This window comes from Mandrillus leucophaeus, unplaced genomic scaffold (assembly GCF_000951045.1).
Source record: "Mandrillus leucophaeus isolate KB7577 unplaced genomic scaffold, Mleu.le_1.0 Scaffold238, whole genome shotgun sequence".
Classification (NCBI taxonomy): Eukaryota; Metazoa; Chordata; class Mammalia; order Primates; family Cercopithecidae; genus Mandrillus; species Mandrillus leucophaeus.
In genome coordinates this window covers 1,047,320-1,068,191 of record NW_012102454.1, presented here as the reverse complement: position 1 = coordinate 1,068,191, position 20,872 = coordinate 1,047,320, and the positions used below count along the sequence as shown (strand labels likewise).

At 47.4% G+C, this 20,872-nt stretch overlaps 1 protein-coding gene across 1 annotated transcript; it reads right to left on the bottom strand.

Moving 5' to 3' along the window:
• Positions 1-14,654: 14,654 nt before the first annotated feature.
• On the bottom strand, positions 14,655-17,516 carry SCGB2B2 (secretoglobin, family 2B, member 2). Its single transcript, XM_011982302.1, has 3 exons — positions 15,697-17,516; positions 15,368-15,552; positions 14,655-14,810 (listed from the first exon to the last, which is right to left on the bottom strand). The coding sequence occupies exons 1-3, from the start codon at positions 15,755-15,757 to the stop codon at positions 14,769-14,771; spliced, it is 288 nt and encodes a 95-aa protein (XP_011837692.1). The 5' UTR covers positions 15,758-17,516; the 3' UTR covers positions 14,655-14,768.
• Positions 17,517-20,872: the final 3,356 nt, after the last annotated feature.

Below are 20,872 nucleotides of genomic sequence, written 5' to 3'. Positions count from 1 at the left end.
TAAGATAGAGTCCTGAAGGATGGCGGGAGAGGGCAGAGAATGGAGGGATGAGGGAGACAGCTCCCACTGCTTCCTGGCCTCTAAGTGGGGGTGATGGGTGGTAGGTGAGTGGCAGAGGAGGCAGTGGGAGCTGCAAGGCTAAGCCAGGGAAGTGGAGGCTGCAGAGATGCAGACCTTGCCTGAGGCTGACTCGGGGCTGGGACTTCTTAGAGGCCAGGGACCTAAAGCTCCCAGACAAGGAGTTTGCAGGAACAGTGACACAGCACAGGACATAGCACAACTCGACACAACACAACCTGGCATAGCAGAGCAGTGTGCGGTACACTGGGCTGCAGCAGAGTGCGGCCCAGGGTCCAGGGAGTCATGGAGCAAACTGACCTGAGCCGCATCCCTCAGCCAAGGCACAGACCCCGGACTTGAGCCACCCACTTCCTTGTGACAGCCGGATGCCCTAGTGTCCCTGGGGCTGAGGACAGGGCTGGGGCTGCTGTCCAAGGTGAGGTCTGACTCTAATCCCCTGCCTGTAATCCCCAGTGGGAACCTGAGCGTCTTCCAGGGGACCCAGTGGTGCTGATGGGATTTCTGGGCACCTCAGCCAGGCCCCCTGCCCACCTGGCCATACTGGTTCCCACTGCAGTCTGGCCTTGGGGCCTGTATGGCCTCTGCTTACTGAGCCCTGTGGTTCCCTGCCAGTCACTGTTGGCCCTGCGGCCAGGCTGGCACTTGGAGAATGGCCTGTCCCCAAAGCCTGCACTCCTCCCAGCTCACCCGCTTTGCTTTTCTCCCACACTGGGAGGTGGGAGCCAGGTTGACACTGGGGGAGGGGCTCCCTCAACTGTGGCTTCACCTTAGGGTTCTGGACAGGGTTTTGGGCAATGAGACTGTCTGGATAGGGGCTGGAGGTCAACAGTCTGCTCAGTGGGGAGTGGTCTCAGACCCACAGTGGAGGGGTAGGGTGGGCAGGGAGGACAACTGGGCTGTGGAGGAGATGGGGCAGGCAGGTTACATGGGTGCAGCTCACACTCTCTCCTTCTCCCCATCCTCTCCCACGCCCCCTGCATCCTCTCCTGTCTCTTCCTCCCTGCCCTGTTCTTTCCTTCTTTTCCCTCTGCGTCTCCGTCTTCATGTCCCTTTTTCCTTATTCATTTCTCCTCCCCTTCACTTTCTATTTCTCCCTTTCGCTCCTCCCCTCGCCTCTCATCTTTCTATTGTGACATATGACACAAATACAGACTAGGACACACCATATAAAGTGTATCTTAAGTGATGACGGTGATGCAAACCTCATAATATCCCTGCAGTTCAAGAAAGGTCATGGTGAGCCCCTCCTGGCACCAGCCTCACCACCTAGAGTTGACCCCTGTCCTGAGTTTGTGGTTTCTTGTTGTTTTAGTGGATGATTTTGCTACCTAAACATCTTCACATATAATAAGTGTTAATTTTACTCTTTTACAGTTTTTATAACCTTGGTCACCATGCGTATGTTCTCCCATATCTTACCTTTTTGTTCAATGTTTTTGTTGGTATCAATCCATGTTGCTTTCTTTATGGTTTAAAAGCATCGACCATTGTGTACTGATTCTATTATCAGGAACAACACTGCAGGGAGCTTTTATGTGTTGATGTCCTGGCACACATTTACATTCATATTTGTATGGGTTTGTGCCCATGTGTGGAATTTTAGATGATAAAGCATTCATATTCTTGACTGTTTTAGGAAACAGGAAACCTTGAAAGCAGTTGTACAACGCACATCCCCAGCCACACTGTAGTATTTCCTGCCGCTCTAGATGGCCACAAGCTGGTATCGTCAGTGTCGAGTGAACCATCCGGTAGGCAGGTGTCAGGGGCATCTCACTGGGTTCCCATTTGCATTTTCTGATCTAATGAGGTTGAGGCCTCTTTATGTGTTTATTGGTCATTTAGTGAAGTGTGAGTAGAAGTCTTTCTTCCCATTTGTATATTGCATGTTTATTTCTTTTTTCCATCTCTGGTCATTTGTAGGAGTTTTTTGTATTTTCTTTTCTTTTTTTTTAGACAGGGTTTCTCTCTGCCACCCAGGTTGGAGTGCAGTGGCATGATCTCAGTTCACTGCAGTCTCAACCTCCTGAGCTCAAGTGATCCTCCTGCCTCAGCCTCCTGAGTATCGAGTACTACAGGCGCATGCCACCACACCTGGTTTATTTTTGCATTTTTACTAGAAACGGGGTTTCACCATGTTGCCCAGGCTGGTTTTGAACTCCTGAGCTCAGGTGATTCACCTGCCTCAATCTCCCAACGTACTGGAGGAGTTCTTGGTATTTTCTTTTTTTGGTTTTGAGATGGAGTTTCACTCTTGTTGCCCAGGCTGGAGTGGAATGGTGTGATCTCAGCTCACTGCAACTTCTGCCCCCTTGGTTCAAGCTATTCTACTGCCTCAGCCTTCTGAGTAGCTGGGATTACAGGCGCCCACCACCAGGCCTGGCTAATTTTTGTATTTTTAGTAGAGGTAGGGTTTCACCATGTTGGCCAGGGTGGTCTTGAACTCCTGAACTTAGGTGATCCACGTGCCTCAGCCTCCCAAAGTGCTGGGATTACAGGCATGAGCCACTGCGCCCAGCCAGTATTTTCTTGATAAGAGCCCTTGTTTGGTTATTTATTTAAAATGCCTTCTGCAACACTGGGGATTACTAGCTTTGTATTCTGTTGATGGTTTTTATTGAACAGAAGTTTAACGCTTACTGTAAATGAATTTATCAACACTTCCTTTATGCTTGATGTTGTGTGTGTGTGTGTGTTTTGCTTAATAGTCTTATCTTTTTAATTTTTATTTCTTGATGTGGTTTTATTCCTTTGGAAAAAAGATTCTTATCTCATGGTTGTAAATATATTCTTCTGTATAAATACTTGTGAAGTCTTTATTCTTTTACCTTATCCATTGAGGTCTCTAAGGTATATGGAATTGACTTTTGTGTGAGTAACAGTCCCCTTACTTTTTAATTATATAGATTCCCTGCTGTCTCAGTACTGTTTAGGACAGGGGTGTGTAATCTTTTGGCTTCCCTGGGTCACACTGGAAGAAGAAGAGTTGTTTTGGGTCACACATAAAATACACTAACACTAACAATAGCTAATGAGCTAAAAATTAAAATCGCAAAAATCTCATAATGTTTCAAGAAAGTTTACATATTTGTGTTGGGCCGCATTCAAAGCCACCCTGGGCCGCAAGGGTCCTGCAGGCTGCAGGTTGGACAAATTTAGTTTAGGAGAAGATGGCCCTTATTCCATTATTCCCAATGTCACCTTTGTCGAACAGCAAGTGCCCCACAGAGGGACATAGGTTTGCTTCTGAGTTCTCTATTTCCTGTCGCTGGTCTGTTTGTCTGTCTCTATGCCCATATGGCACTGTGTTGAATACACACTAAAGCTTTGGTTCTTGACTCTGGCAGAGGGAGTCCTTCCGCTTTGGCCTTGTTCCTAGAGTGCCTTTGCCGGTTTTGGCCCTCTACAGTGCCAGATGTTTAGAAACAGCTATTTGAATTCAATTTGGAGAGAACTGAAGTTTTGATGACATCGAGTATTCCTCTCCATAATGCTGGGACATGTTGCTGTTTATTTTGATCTTTCCTATTTTCTCTCAATAACTTTTTACATATATATTTCTATGGTGCTCTTATACATGTATTAATTGATTTATTCCAAGGCATCTGTTCTTTTTAATGCCACTGTAAATGTTACATTCTTTTAAAGTGTAAGTTTACAAATATTTGTGTTGCTGTATGGAAATTTTTAATTATTCTATATTATTTTGTATTTGGATTCAAAAACTCTTTAGTATTTTCTCTGTAGATTCTTTCAGATTATTTATATAAATATATCTAATGTGTATTTGTTTCTTCCTCTTCAATATTCATATATTTTACTTGTCTTGCTTTATTGCATTTGTAGAATGTCTTGTGCAATGTTGGATAGCAATGGTGAAAACAGGCATTTTGTTTAGTATCTAAACTCAAGAGGAACTTTTTTGTTTGTTTGTTTTGCTCTTGACAGCATTGTATTTTATATAAATTGTTAAATTTCACATAATTTTAGGCTTATAAGAAAGTTACACAACATTGTATATATAACTATTTCTGGATACCCTTCATCCAGATTCAAGAGGATAGCTTTTGATATTTTATCATTAAATAGTAAGTTTAATATAAGATATTTTTGGTAGATGTTCTTTGCTAGATTAAAGATATATTATCCTATTTCTATTTTCTAAGGGGATTTTTAAATCTTTTTTGAGAAAGAGCCTTGCTTTGTCACCTGGGTTGGAGTGCAGTGGTACGGTCTTGGTTCACTGCAGCCTCAACCTTCTGGGCTTAAGTGATCCTCCCACCTCAGCCTCCCAAGTAGCTGGGACTACAGGTGGGTGCCACCACACCTGGCTAATTTTTGTAATTTTTTTTAGAGACAGAGTTTTGCTCTGTTGCCCAACATGGTCTCAAACTACTGGCTCAAGTGATCTGCCCACCTTGGCCTCCCAACATGCTGCAATGACAGGTAGAAGCCACTGCATCCTGTGTCAGATAATTTTTTAAATCAAGAAAAGATGAATGTTATAGCACATCTCACTTGCATTTAATGAACTGTGCGTACAGTTTTTTCCCCTTAGTTCTGTGAATGTGTTACCTTACATCAAATAATTTTCTAATTTGAAACCTACCTTGCATTTCTGGTGTAAATCCTCCTTTATTAGTATATACTATTCTTAAATGTAATTTAATTCACTTTGCTAATACCTTGCATGGTACATTTTGTCTGTGTCTTTGAGTGGTTAAATTTTGGTGTCAGGATGATACCAGTTCATTATGAATTGGGGATGTAGTGGTGATTTTTCTTTATTCCAACAGATCTAGTCTTCTTCTTGCCCCAATCTGCTTTGTACCTCAGAACATGGCCTTTTCTAGATTGCATCATTGGGCTACATTGCCCTCTGGTTTTTGTGGGTTGACACATTGGAGATATAGAAGGGCACTGAAGGAAAGAGGAGAGTGAGATGAGGGGACTCACTCCCAGTTGCCCGCCTTCAGGACTACAGGTTGGCCATAGCTGTGTTCCTCTTCTGGTGGCCAAAGGCCCTGGGAGCTCACCCTTTCCTACAGTTACAGGTCTCACTGGATTGTAGCAAAGCTTCTTTTCCTTGCTTCCCATTAGATATTTTGCTCTTGCTTGCCTTGGGCATTTTGTTATTGGTTTCCCTTTACTTTGCTCACAGCAGAGCCATGAGTCTGTGAACCCAAAGGTGTCTGAGAGAGGTCTCAATCAATTTAGAAAGTTTATTTTGCCAAGGCTAGGGATGTGTCCATGACACAGCTTCAAGAGGTCCTGAGGACATGTGCCCAAGGTGGTCAGGGTACAGCTTGCTTTTATACATTTTAGGGAGACATAACACATCAGTCCATGCATGTAAGATTTACATTGCTTGGATCTGGAAGAGCAGAACAACTTGAGGTGGGGTTGGGGGGGCTTCCAGGTAGTAGATAAATATAAAAATTTTTTGATTGGCAGTTGGTTCAAAGAGTGATTGTCAATAGAAAGGAATGTCTGGGTTGTAATAAGGGATTGTGGAGACCAAGGTTTTTATCTTGGATAAAATGCAAGATGAAGCCTCCAGGTAGCAGGCTTCAGAGAGAATAGACAGTAAATATTTCTTATCAGACTTAAGGTCTGTGTTGATGTTAAATCCTGGTTGGCTTTTCCTGAATTCCAAAAGAGAGGTGTGTATAGTGAGGCAGGTCTGACCCCTCCTTCCATTATGACCTGAACTAGTTTTTTAGGTTAATTTTGGAATGCCCTTGGTCAAGAGAAGTGGTCCATTCAGATGGCTGGGGGCCTTAGAATTTCATTTCTTAGTTATAACCATTCATTAAACTCTTGTCACATATCCTGTGAGTGTGTCATTTCCTTCCTGCAGGGACACTGACTGGTACAGGGAATGTACCCTCATTGTTTATGCTTTGGAAGAATTTGTGTAAGATTGGAGTGGTGGAAGCGCCCGACGGGTTCTTCCTGCCTGCTGCACAAACAAAATCAATTCACAGAGACCATAACACTGCAGTAAAGAAAGAGTTTAATTGATGGGAGGCTGGCCATGCCATGTAAGAGACAGAGTTATCATCAAAATGATGTCCTAAAGTGCTGGGATTACAGGCATGAGCCACTGCACCCGGACAACATCATGTGATCTTCAAAGAGATATAGTTTTACTTCATTTTAAAAAATTTAGATGCCTTTTCTTTTCCTTTCTTTTTTTCTCACCCCATTGCTCTGGATGGGATTTCTAATACCATGTTAAATACAGGTGGTAAGAATGGGCATCCTTATCTTGTTCCTGATCTTAGAGGAACGGATTTCAATTTCTCTTTATTGATTTTTATATTAGCAGTGGGCTTTTTATATATGACCATATTTGTGTTGAGGTAAGCTTCTTCGATACCTATTTTGTTGATGGTTTTAATACGAGTGGATGTTGAATATTGTCAAGTGCTTTCTCTGTGTGTTTTAAGATGATCCTGTGGTTTCTATTCTTTTTTTTTTTTTTTGAGGAAGTCTTGTTCTGTCGCCCAGGCTGGAGTGCAGTGGCGTGATCTTGGCTTACTGCAAGCTCCACCTTCTGGGTTCACACCATTCTCCTGCCTCAGCCTCCTGAGCAGCTGAAACTACAGGTGCCCTCCACTATGCTGGGCTAATTTTTTTGTATTTTCTGTAGAGACAGGGTTTCACCGTGTTAGCCAGAATGGTCTCGATCTCCTGACCTCGTGATCTGTCCGCCTCGGCCTCCCAAAGTGCTGGGATTACAGGTGTGAGCCACGGCACTTGGCCAGTTTTTATTCTTCATTCTGTTAATGTGGTATGCCACATTGATTGATTTGCATATGTGGAACTATCATTTCGTTTCAGGGATAAATTCTACTCGGTCATATTTTATAATTCTGTTAATTTGTGTTCAAATTTGATTTTCTAGTATTTTATTGAAGATTAAAAACTGTGTTCATTGCAGATATTAGACTGTAGCTTTTTCATTTCTTCTTTTGCTTTTATTATTATTTTAAATGGACACAATAATAATTGCACATATTTATGGGATACAATATAATATTTCAATACATGTATACAATGTGTAATGATCAAAGCAGGATGATTAGCATATACATCTCCTCAAACATTGATCGTGTTGGGAACATGCAGTATCTGCTCTTCTAGGTATTTGAAAATATACAATAAATTGTGTAATACAGTCACCCTACAATCCTTTAGAACTCTAGAACTTATTCTTCCTATCTAGCTGCACTTTTGTATCCATCCATCAACCTTTGGCTATCCTCCCACCTCTCTCAACTCTTCCTTGCCTCAAGTAACCATTATTCTGTACTCTCTTATGAAAGCAACTTTTTAACCTTCCACATGTGAGTGAGAACATACAGGCTTTCTCTTTGTGTGCCTTGGCTTCTTTTGCTTAACACAATCATCCATGTTGCTGCAAAAGACAGTATTTTATTCTTTTTCATGGTTAAATCATATTCCATTGTGTATTTATACCATATTTTCTTCATCTGTTCACATGTTCATGGACACTTAGGTTGATTCCATGTTTTGTCCATTGTGTACAGTGCTGCAATAAACACGAGAGTGCAGATGCCTCTTTGATGTACTGATTTCCTTTTGTCTGGATGCGTACCCAGTAATAGAATTGCTTGATCATATGGTAAATCTATTTTTAGTTTTTTGAGCAACCCTCATAGTGTTTTTCCTAATGGCTGTACTAATTGGCTAGGACTTTCATTGCTACATTGAATAAAAGTGGCAAAAATGGACATTCTTGCCTTGTTCCAGATCTTAGAGGAACAGCTTTGTACTTTTCCCTATTCACTATGATGTGGATAGGCTATGGGCTTGCCATACTTTGATTTATTGTGTTGGGCTACATTCCTTCTATTCCCAGTTTGTTAAGAGTTTTTACCATGAAGGGCTGTTGAATTTTATCATGCTTTGTCTGCACCTATCGAGATGATCATATGGTTCTTGTACTCATTCTGTTGATGTGATGTGTCTTATTTGTGGATTTGTGTATCAGGAACCATCCTTGCATCCCTGGGTTGAATTCCACTTGGATGTGCTGCTTCATTTGGTTGGCTAGTATTTTGTGGAGGATGTTTGCATCCATGTTTCTCAGTGATATCGGCCTATAGTTTTCTTTGTTGTTGTGTCCTTCCCTGGTTTTAATATTCGGATAATGGTTGCCTTGTAAACTGAATTTGGAAGAATTCTATACTCTTCAATTTTCTGGAAGAGTTTGAGAAGAATTGCTATTAATTCCTCCTAAATATTTGGCAGAATTCTGCAGTGAAGCCATTGGAGTCTGGAATTTTCTTTGATAGGAGGAGACATTTTATTACAGATTCAATCTGTCACTTGTAATTGGTCTGTTCAAAAGTTTGGTTTCTTTTCAGTTCAATCTTGGTAGGTTGTATTTTTTCAGGAATTTATACATTTCCGCTAGGTTTTCAAAGTGGTGGTTGTATTGTTGTTCATGACAGCCTCTAATGAGAGAAAATCTAATCATGAAAATTCACCCCTGGCTGAGGCCCACTTCCTCAGTGATGTGGCCGTCACCCAGGCCTAAGGTCCGCATACCAGTGTGAGTCGGGCTGAGCCAGGTGGGTGGGAGGCTTGGCTGAACGGCACCAGGAAATGCTTCTTATTGTTATTGACTTGGCTGGAAGATCCCCAACCTTCATAGTTTTTTTGGAATTAAAACGGAAAGGTAAATGTCAGGCCTGGTGAGTTTCCAGACCTCTGGCATGCTTAGCCCCAGGGCTTGCCGCCCCACAGGGGTCGGATGCTCCATCTCCCGATCCAGTCCCTCTCTCACTAGACTTTCTGCTGATGTCCTGTGCACTCAACCAACATGACCCAGTGTCTAGTGAAGTCATGCAGAGCCCATGCAGGAGACACACAGGGCATTGGTGACCTGGTCACACCCCTCAGGGCACATATGGGATGACTGATGGATGGAGGAGAAAGAAATGGGAGTGCTAAGAGTTCACTCTTGACTTGGAGAAGGAGAACTTGGAGAAGGAGACTTGGAGAAGGTCAGGTGTTGGAACCACCCTGGCAGAGGTCAGATACAAAAAGAAACCTGAGAGATGGGGCCCAGCAAAGTGGAAAGCTGGGGTATATAGAAGGAGGGTGGAGGATCAGTTCTCAAGGTCAGCACACTGAGTCCTGCCTATTGTGTGTCCTGGACTCTGTGCTGAGAGATATGGGCAGGTGTCTGGGGTGTGTGGTGATGCGATGAGACCCGGACTCTAAGAGGTCACCTCTGCATTCTGGGCAATGACTTAGGGGTTGGAGGGAGGCTATGGGAAGGTCAACACTTAGACGTCCTGCCCATCTAAGACTGGTGTGACCCTGTGAGGTGACTCTGGAGGGTGTGGGAGGCTGACCTCAGGCAGGAAAGGTAAATGAGACTGAGCTGAAGGGAGATGTGGGGAGCGCTGGTCAGGGCAGAGAGGATGGCTCAGTGACCTGTCTTCTACCAGGGAGTAGCTCAGAGCTAGGGCAGGAGGCCAGCTCTGAGTTGGTGGGAGCCTGGCAGAGGTTTTGCTCAGGAGTCCTCGGAGGCCCCTGGACCTGAGTGACAGGTCTGAAGGGTCTCAGTTGCACTTAAGGCATTAAAATGTCCCTGTGCCTTTTGTGTCCTATTAGTAGGTCAAGGAACCCAGTAGCAAGGTGGACTCAGGTTGTGGCCTCCAGGGGCTCTGGCTGTCATGGGCGAGGGGAGATGAGCAGAGCTGGAGGCTGCAGGGAGGAGGGAAGAGGAAAGAGGGAGCTGGCAGGGTGGGCCAGGGTTCCCCACACAGACTCGGTGGAGAAGGGCTTGTCATCATGGCGACTCTTTGTGCTACAGCCTAGGAGGTGAGACCTACAGTCATGGACCAGATCCCAGGGCAGTGTGGATGATGGAGGAGGAGGAGGGTGAGTCCAAGGCAGGTGTGGGGACAGAAGACGTGGGCCTCCAGTTACCTGCACAGGGCCTGCATTTTGTCCTGAGGAAGGAGGATCAGGAGCCCCTGAGGGCTTTTCCTGGAGCCGCGGGTGCTGCCATGGAGTGCAGGGAAGGTCACTCTGGCAGCTGTGGGGAGGGCCTGGAGCCCAGGGAGTTGGTCCTGAAGGAAGGAGGCAGCTGCCATAATCCAGGTCAGAATCAACAAGGACATAAAACCACCTGCTCATTGTTTACTCGTTTCTTCATCATAAGTTCTCTGAATATGTCCTTGGATCCAAGCCCTAGGAAACCAGGAATGTGGGTATGACCCCATTTCAACCCTGAGAGTGGCTTTGAAGCCTATTGTCCCTAGACCACACCTGAGGATGTTACCTGGCCCACTTCTCTCACATTTCACAGGAGGGGACTGAAGTCAGAAGGGGTATGGTTTCTACCTCCAAGGTCCTGCACAGCCCAAGGACACAGGGCCTGGAGGAGGTCCCAAGTGTCTTCATGTCCTGACCTGACCTCTCTCAAATGGAACATGGATCTCAGCTATGATTCTATTTTCCATCCATCCGTGCACTCATCCATCCATCCATCCACCCATCCATCCATCCATCCATCTATTCATCCATCCATCCATCATCTATCCATGGATGCATCTACCCACCCATCCATCCAACAATCCATCTGTCCAGCTATCCATCTATCCTTCCATTCTTTCAGCTATTTCAGAGACAGCACTTCCTACAGTTGGGCAGCAAGACTCTTGTTGAAGAAGATGTGGATGAGGCATTTCTGTGGGTGCCAGAGGACCTCCATATAGTGCTAGGTTAATATTACTAAGTTATGGCTGAAATTCAATATTCTATAAAACATACAAGTAGGGAATATAATTCCTCATACCAACAGCTACAGAGATCATCACATATTAAGAATAACAGAGTTGTAAGCATTTTAGTTAAAGTAAACTCTCACAGGACATTGTCATTTTAAGAAATTACTCAATTTCAGGACAACTGACAGATCATGGGCAGGTTCATCTTCAGTGACGGATATTCGCTAACATTTTCCTTATTCTTTCAAACACATGTGAGATACTTTTGCATCTCGAAGTATTCATATCAATAACATGTTCATCCGAAATTTCTCAGGGCATTTCTGACTCTTTTCATTTACTTCTAGTTGAAACTCTCTATCTTTGATTGCTAAAAGTTGAGTTTTAATTGAGACTGAATAAGTAGCATGATCTTTATTATTTTCTTTAGCTCCACAGATTTAAATTCCACTGAAATGCTGAAATGTACATGTTTTTGTCTTCAGGCCCAACTCTTCCATGAGCTCCAAACTAGAGTGTCTCACACCCACTGTGTCCCATCCTCCTGGATAGCCAATGGATGTCTTGGAGTTGGGAAACTTATCCAGGCTAGCATGGGACTCCAGATCTTTGCCCTAAACCTGCTTCTCCCCAGGCTTCACCTCTCAGCAGTGGCATCGCATCCAGCCAGCTGCTCCAGCCCAAATGTGATGGGATCATTTTGATTCCCCTTCTCTCCACATCCTCGCCCCATATTCAATTCAGCAGCAGGCGCTGTCAGTGCTGCCCCAGCCTCTGTCTCCCTTGTGTCTCTCCAGGGCTGCACTGTGACAAGGCCATAGTGTCTACCTAGATGGCCACAGGGACTCCTGGTTGGTCTTCCTGCCTCCACTGCCACCCCCATTACTCTATTTCAACAGGGAAAGCATGACCTCGTAAGTCCTGCTCCTCCCCTCCCAGGATTTTTCACTGCACATGGAAAGGATTCACCTTTCTGCAAGGTCCTGCGTGACCTGGCACTTGCCTCGTTTTCTGACGTGACGTCCTTCCCCGCTGTCCCTTGTTCCAGGTGCCCTGGCCATTTCTCCAACACACTAAATCCTTTCTCATCACACTGCATTCCCTGCCCCAGACCTTCACCTGGTGGCTGCCTCAGGTTCTTCAGGACTCAGGGAAGACGTGTCTCCTCACGTGCCTTCTGGGACCACCTGACCCAGTGTGGCACCCCAAGCCAGTTCCACCCGATCACATTTCCCTGTTGGGTGGTCCTTGTGGTTGTCATCACTATTACAATTTTCTTCAGCTTTGCAACCCCCTCTTCACCTTGGATGTGAACTTCAGGGAAGCAGGGCCCTCACCTGCCTTGTTTTCCGACTGGGTGCCCGACTCTGGGAAAGGGCCTGATGTGTGGCAGGAGAGACTCCTTCCCTGGCTGAGTGGATGGATGAGGACTGGGATGGAAAGTGCATTAAATGAGACCAATTCTGGGAACAGAGGGGAGAAGATGTGTCTGGAGATGGGGGACTGAAACGTGTGACCTGGGAGGAGATGACATTTGAGTGATGACAAGGAGAATGGGTAGAAGGGAGAAAGGGCATTTTGGGCAGTGGGAGTGAGGGAGGAGGAGAATGTTGAAAGGAAGTCTGGGAGTGCAAAGGTGAGGTGGTCAGCAGTGGAGCCTGGTCCTGGCCAGCCGTGTGTGCCCTGCTGAGGGGTAGATAGGCACCTGTAGGGAAATAAGCCCTCAAAGATCCAGGGAGAAAGAAGATCCAGGCTGGTTTTCCCATGGAGGGAGAGTGAGGCTGGAGGCAGGGAGACTCAGAGGGATGGAGGTCTCGGTGACCTGAGTAGGAGCGAGGGACAGGGTTTGGAGGGTGTCATCTGAGAGACACCTGGGTGGGAGAGAGAGGGAGGAGTCTGTGGGGAAAAGAAAGAAAGATCAGACTGTTACTGTGTCTATATAGAAAGAAGTAGACATAAGAGACTCCATTTTGTTCTGTATTTGAGATGCTGTTAATCTGTGACCCTACCCCCAACCTTGTCCTTGCAAGAGACATGTGGTGTGGTGACTCAAGGTTTAAAGGATTTTGGGCTGTGCAGGGTGTGCTTTGTTAAACAAGTGCCTGAAGGCAGGTTGCTGGTTAAAAGTCATCACCATTCTGTTAATCTCAAGTACCCAGGGACACGCACACTGCCAAAGGTCGCAGGGACCTCTGCCTAGGAAAGCTAGGTATTGTTCAAGGTTTCTCCCCATGTGATAGTCTGAAATATGGCCTCGTGGGAAGGGAAAGACCTGATCGTCCCCCAGCCTGACACCCTTGAAGGGTCTGTGCTGAGGAGGACTAGTACAAGAGGAAAGAAGGCCTCTTGGCGGTTGTTGGCAGTTGAGATAGAGAAAAGCATCTGTCTCCTGCCCGTCCTGGGCAATGGAACATCTCGGTATAAAACCTGATTGTATGTTCTGTTTACTGAGAAAGGAGAAAACCGAAAGGTGGGACTTGCTAGCGCAATGCTGCTCTTTATGCACTAAAAAGGTTTATGGAGATGTTTACATATGCATATCACGGCACAGCACTTTTCCTTAAACTTATTCATGTCACAGAGAACTTTATTCATGTGTCTTACTGCTGACTTTCTCCCTATAATGATCTTATTATCCTGCCACTTCCTTTTCTTTAAGATGGTAAAGATAATTATCAATAAATACTAAGGGAACTTAGAGACTGGTGCCGACGTGGGTCCTCTGTATGCTGAGCGCCGGTGCCCTGGGCCCACTTTTTCTTTCTCCATACTTTGTCTCTGTGTCTCATTTCTTTTCTCAAGTCTCTCGTTCCGCCTAATGAGAAATGCCCACAGGTGTGGAGGGGTAGGCCACCCCTTCAGGAGTCTAGGGTAGTGTGAGCTGATAGGGGTAGACGACCACCGCCTGGGAGGTCCAAGGGGCCTGCGGAAAGGGCCTGAGGTTTGGGGAGGGCCCTCCCCCAGAAGGAGTTGATGGAGCCTCATCAGTGTATTGAAGGCCACTGAGACCTCCATCGAAGACGAAATCAACTGAGGGGTGAGGTGGGAGAGAGGGGCCATGTCTGAGGGTGGCACTCGTTCCCTGTGACCTCAATGTCAATGTCCCCTGTCATGGTGATATGGCCACACAGACCCATGGCCTCATGCAGATTGCCTGGTCCCACCAGCCCCAGGAGCAGAGCTGAGCTGCAGGTATTTATGGGGACTCTGAGGCCTGTGACTCAGTCAGGAGGGCGGGATTTCCCAGTCTCCAGCATCCCGAGTCCTGGGGAGCCCTGGAGGGTCTGCATTGAGGGGTTGTGGGGTAGAGATAGGGGGAGAAAAAAGGATGGCTTGGGTAGATGGAGATGGAGAAGTGTGTTAAGGTTGATTTCCTGGGCTCAGAAAACAGGCATATCGGCTGGGCACGGTGGCTCATGCCTGTAATTCTAGCACTTTGGAGGTTGAGGTAGGTGGATCAGTTGAGGTCAGGAGTTTGAGACCAGCCTGGCCAACATGGCAAAACCCTGTCTCTACTAAAAATACAAAAATTAGCCAGGTGTGGTGGTGTGTGGCTATATTCTGCTACTCAGGAGGCAGAGGTAGGAGAATTGCTTGAACCCAGAAGGTGGAGGCTTCTGTGAGCCAAGATCGCGCCAGTGTACTCCAGTCACCCTCCTCCCTGCCAAAAAGAAAACAGGCATATCTGTGCTACATCTGGTGAGTTCTTCCTCAGTCATGTATTTTCACACTTGGACCCTGGTCACACTCTGTACATGCCGTCAAAGCCAACCCCACACAGATTTCAGAACACAGAGCTGAGCTGCAGGTGTTTATTGGGGTCTCTGTAGTGATAAACAGAGCCAGGTCAGGAACGTGGGGAGCCCGAAGGAAGGCAGGAGGACCAATATCTGATCTGCAGGGGTCCTCAGATCAGGATGCATCTACGCAATCGGGGCTCTGAAGGATCTTCGTCTGTTGGAAAAAGAAGAAAGAGAGGAGCTGGTAGCCTCTGTGAAAGGCTCCCCAGACTCATCGTTACTGCCCAGTCCCAGAGCTCAGAGGAGCTCCTTAAGTGTGTCTGCTTCTTGGGGATCCCAGGCTCTGGACAAAGATGGTGGATGTGGGTTGTGACTGCTGCTTGAGTGTGACTCGGCATGTTTTGGTGTAACACGTGTATGCATGTGTGTGTGCAGGCATGGGGTATGTGTGTTGCTGTTAATAGCATCCTTTGTGAGCGTATGTTGCTGTGTACTCATCATCAGTGCATTGGTGCAGTGACTGTGGTTCCCGGCATGCCTGGGCCTCTCCCGGGCACCAGGGGCAGAGATTCTCCCCTTGCAGAGCTGCAGCATCTGGGTCAAGGACTTGGAGAGGTGAGGCAGCAGGGCCCTGTTGGGGCAGGTGGGGGCCTGCATCTGATTGTGGGCATCCTGGGATGTGGCTTCCTGCTTAAAATATGGAAAGCAGGGAAGTGCAGGCCTGGGATGTGTGCCCATGTAGTGTGTGCAGGTCCCCCAGGGCACACTCACAATAACAAATGAATGAGCAAATCTTTCTTTCACGGAGACATTGGCAAAGCATTGCTGGATCTTGAGGAAGGACTCCTCGGTCAGGGGGCTGGGGTTATAAGGAGCAAGCTCCTCCTTCAGGAGGTCTTGAGAGACATCAAACACAACATTCCCAAGCAGTTTATCGATAGCCAGGCAGGCATCCCCTGTGGTGGATGAGGTGAGATAAGAAAGCAGAGGAGGGCAGAATTCAGTGAAACCTCCCATGGCCAGTGAGACCCTGGGATGGTGATGAGAGTGAAGGAGCAGGGCCACCCGCTTCCTCCCAGCCCTGCTCGCCTCTTTCTCACCCAGCTGGACGCTGCAGATCAGAGCCAGCAGAAGAGCACAGGGGGCAGATGTCACCCTCATGACAGCGGAGTCTGGTCCCAGCAGGCACAGGCAGGGAATTTGGCGATGGGTGAGCTTTATGTATATCTGAACAAGGGACACGCCTCTTGTGTATATGCGTGTGTGTGTGTGTGTGTGTGAATGTGGTCAGGACAGGTCTGCAGAGAGACCTTCAGCCCTGGGCCATGCTGTCGTGGTGGCAGCGTATCAGGAACTGGGCTCAGCATGCAGTGGGAGGGGTTGGGTGTTGTGACATTCTCTGTCCTCCCTGGACATTGGGATTGGGAGCAGGCTGAGCACTGCTGTGAGCCTGCAGGTCCAAGTGTGCATGCACATGTGACCCTGTGTCTTGGCAAACATGTGTCTGCACTTGGCATGCCCTACCACAGAATCTGCCACTGAGTACTGGCTCAACAAACATTTGCTAAGCGAGTGTGTTTGTCTGAATGGATAGCACATTAGGTGCAGCTTTTGAGAAATTAGTAAACTGTAATTTAGATTCAAGTAACATTATCTGGAGTAAAGCACCGAACCTAAAGGACATGAGATGTAGCAAGTGTGTTAGGGACACATGTGACACAGTGAAGGGACTCTACATGTGGGAGGCCAGCCTCAACACCACCTGTAGGGTACCCGAAGTCTGGTGGCAACAAAGCATTGAGAAGAGACAAGTTAAGAGTGAAAAGTGGGGAGCCAGGGGGCCAGTGCAAAATGTGGAAGCTGAAAAAGGCGCCGAGCTCTGGTCTCCTCACTATTTATTGAGTACAATCACTTAGATCTAAGATGCAGATGTTCAGGGCGAAACAGTGAAAGGGTGGCAGTGCATCATAGGCGTAATCTATAGCAACAGCGGTTTAAATGAATCTCCTTTGTGCTCAAACAGCGTATCTTTAACTTATCGGAGAGGAGCTAGTGGGAGCCGCTTAACTAGGAGCCTGCATGTCTGTCCACCTTCCAGTGTTTCAAAGAAGTGTCTTTCTCCTTGAACACAGTGTTTACAGATGAGAGAGCGGGTCTTGCTCTGAGCATGGGAACATGATGGCAATTAAGAGGCTTTCCTCCTCAGAGGCCTCTTGTGGCTTTCCACAACTTATTGTCCCATATTTTTATGGCCAGTTTATACAGGCACCCCACAAGCCCTTTTCCCAACACCTACATATGAGGAGCTGATGTCACTCACATGATTTCTGTCTCCTGACGGGACCCTGAATAGTAAGGGTGACCCCAGGGGCAGAATCAGCAGGTGGGGACAGCTAGGGGTGGGGAAGGCAGCAGGGATGCTGACACTTGTACACTCGGGTGCCAGTGCCACTCCTGTAGTGCTTTGTGCCCTACTGTGTCAAGGGTGGTTCTGGCTAGGAGCACCTGAGGGACACGCCCAGTGCAGAGGACGCTCACTGAGCTGCTGAGAGCCACATAGAAATGCAGGGCAGTTCCTAGATTAGGCTGTGCCACCTACACTGAGTGGGCTCACCTAGACCAGGCACAAGCCATCACTCTGTGCATGTAGGGAACCTCACAGCAGCGCCCAGGACTTGGGCCTCTTAAAGGACCTACCCAGCACCAGGTAGGACTTAGAGTGGCCGTCACCTGTGGCAGGGCCCTGAATGCCCCCACATTCCAGTTGTAAAGTTGAGTGGATGAGTTGACAGTTGGACTGGCAGGCACTGAAGCAGGGGCTGTGGCTGAGCAGGGAGGATGGAGGCCACTGCCACTCCCTGGTGGGCCACTTACTGTGACGTCCCTGCCACCTGTGGTGCCTGCAGCCTGGGCTGCTTCCCTCACTCCCTGTGCGGGTCACCCAGCTCTGAGCAGGGATGGCCTGACCCTGGGCCAGGGTGGGTGTAGGGGTGGAGGGAGGGCCACATGGGTGGCCCAGGTCAGTGTCAGGGTGGGCCATCCCTCATCCCACCTTCTCACCGAGCTGCTGTGCGCAGGGGCTGGATCCTAGCATGGAAGCTTCCTCTGTTTCGTCACTGTCTGTGCCTGCTCAAGCCGCTTCCCTATGGGCCCTGCTGTCGCACAGCCGCCTGATCGCTGGCTTTCCATTCTGGGACCCCATGGGCCCTGCAGCCTCGGGGCAGGCTGTGAGTCACTGGGCTGGAGATGGCAGTTGTGCTGGTGAGGGTTGTGGGATGAGACAGCTGCGTTCCTGGGCAGGAGCTGTAAAATCTCACCATGTGTATCCGCCTTTCAGACTTTGAGATAGTGTAGGGTTTCGTTTGCATCAGTGTCTTAAGAGCAGTCACATGGCCAGGTGCAGTGGCTCACACCTGTAATCCCAGCACTTTGGGAGACTGAGGCCGGAGGATTGTCTGACCTCAGATGTTTGAGAACAGCCTTGGCAATCTAGTGAAACCCCGTCTCTACAAAAACTACAAAAAAATTAGCCGGGCATGGTGATGTGCACCTGTTGTCCCAGCTGCTTGCAGGGGCTGAGGGAGGAGGATCATTTGCATCCCGAAGTTCAAGGCTGCATGAGCCGAGATTGCACCACTGCACTCAAATCTGGGGGACAAAGGGAGACCCTGTCTCAAAAAAGAAAGAAAAGCAGTCACAAATTAGTAGTTGGGCATGGTGGTGAGTGCCTGCCATCCCAGTTACTAGAGAGGCTGAGGTGGGAACATCTCTTGAGGCCAGCATTAGAGGCCCTAGTGAACGAGATTACATCACTGTACCACTGCACTCCAGCCTGGACGACACAGAGCCTGTCTTTTGAAAGAAAAAAAGTAGCTAAGTGTTTGGGCCTGGCCTTCATTATTTACCATGATCAAGACCTGAATGTGAAAATGGCAGGTGAAGGGCTCCTGTCTTTGGATGCACATGGCCACCTTGCCCACTAGGACATCTGTGCCAAGTGGCATTCCCATCATTCCTAGGAAAATACGTTTCCCACATCCTCACCAACCCTGGGTATTCCCAGTAAGAAAACAAAGTCTGTATCAATTTAATGAAAATAATTTTAATTTGTGCATTTGATGAGTTACGAGAATGAACATATTTTGCATGCATTAGCCACGAGCTTCCCTTTTTGTGATTTGCCTGTTTCTGTCTGTTTCCCAGTTTACCCCATGAGATTTGACTCTTCTTACATGCTTATTCTTGAAGAACTTTTACAATCACGTCAAATCATGAAAAAAAAAAGTACTTGTTAGAATTCTGATTTAAAGTGCTTTCAAATTCTAGATTAATTTGGGGCCAACTGATACCCTCAATATTAAATATTTAATATTGATACTCAGTATTAAATATTTAATATTGATACTCAGTATTAAATATTTAATATTGATACTCAGTATTAAATATTTAATATTGATACTTAGTATTGATACTCAATATTAAATATTTAATATTGAATCCTGCCTTTGAGGGTATGGTGCATTTCCGTCATTCACTGAAGCTTTATTTTACATCTCTCAGTAGAGCTTTATGGATTAGGATCTTCAGAAGCCTGACTTCTTTTCTGGCTCTGATTTCTTGTCCAGAAACTCCACCCCCGTGCTAAGGAGACAGTGGTGGAAGTCCTGGGCGTGCTGCCTTTCTCCTGGCTCTAATGGGAAGGCCAAGAGGCAGGTCAGGGTGGGACTTCACCTTCAGTCTGGCTTTGGCTGTTGGCATCATGAGGACCCCAGGGATTGTACTTTGATAACATGAATAAATGGAAATCTCCTCTAACTCAAGAATGCCTTATATATTGTGTGTAGCATGCACCTGCCTGTGGAAACAACTTCAGATATGAGAGAGAGAGCCCTGGCATGCAGGTGACTTCACAGCCGCTTATGAAAACTATGGGCAGACACTGCATTTGATTTAAATATGGATTTTCTGAAATGTTAACTGTTGCAAAATAATATATCACCTGAAAAGAGGGGCAAGGCATCCTTGGTCATGAGTGGCTCAGGAAGCTGTGCCTGATCTTTGCCCTTGTGGGGACAGGACTCAGGGTGAAGTGTCTGGGAGGTGACTGGCTGGCAGACTCTCCCAGGCCTCCTGTGGCTCCACCACCTCAGCCTTCCACCGCCGTTTAGAGCATGAACCTCTCTGGAAAGCCTGCGGCAAAAGCCCCTTTGGCCTCTGCTCCTGCTGGCAGGTGCCTGCCCTCCAGCTCTGGGCCTGCTCTGTGTGTGTGTGTGTGTGTGTGTGTGTGTGTGTGCCTGGGGCCAAGGACAGGGGCTGACAGGGCTATGGAGAATGTGACCCTTCCCAGCCTTCCCTGATTTCTCTTGTCTCTGTAGCTATGTAGTTTGGGGATGGATGGGGAGACCCCAGGATGGGTCCTGAAGTCCCTGCATCCCACTGGGCACTGCCCACAAATGGTCGAAGCTCATCCCTTGAAAGGTTTCTGGGTAGGGTAGTCCCTGGATGGGAGTAGGGGATAGCACTGGTTGAGGGATCTAGATCAGGGATGCTTGCGGCTTTTAGTGCCCTGATATGGGATTGAGGAGGGGGCGTGGTCAATACCAAATGGGTGTGAACAGACGACTGGGGGTGGGGAGAAGGGAGATCCAGGTGGGGGAAGCACAGAGGTTGAGGTCAGAGCTGGGGGAGCTGAAGTCCAGGTTGAGGAGGAGGAGGCGTGGTTCAGAGTGCAGGGACCCAGAGGACTTGTGCAGGGAACCCCCTGGTCAGGTGGGTGTGGCAGTTGACATTGGAGTTGGGGTGGGGGTGGAGGCGGGGGTGGAGCTGCAGATGGCAGGGGCAGTGTTGAAGATCGGGGGTGACGGTTGAGGCAGGAAAGGGGTGGTGGGGTAGGGGTACCCCATCAGGCTGCCTCATGCCTGTTTGAGAGATGCCTACACTTCCACCTGCCCTTCTGGGGTCAGTCCCTCCAACTTCCCCCTTGGCTGAAAAACACAAACCGAAGCTGGATGGATGCAGGTGAGTTTATGAGGCAGCCTTTCCTGGCAGGAGACAGGCCTGGGTGGGGAGGGGGCAGAACTCTTCCTTTTTTATGGCTGCATAGTATTCCATGGTGTATATGTGCCACATTTTTTAATCCAGTCTGTCACTGATGGACATTTGGGTTGATTCCAAGCCTTTGCTATTGTGAATAGTGCCGCAATAAACATACGTGTGCATGTGTCTTTATAGCAGCATGATTTATAATCCTTTGGGCATATCCTCAGTAATGGGATG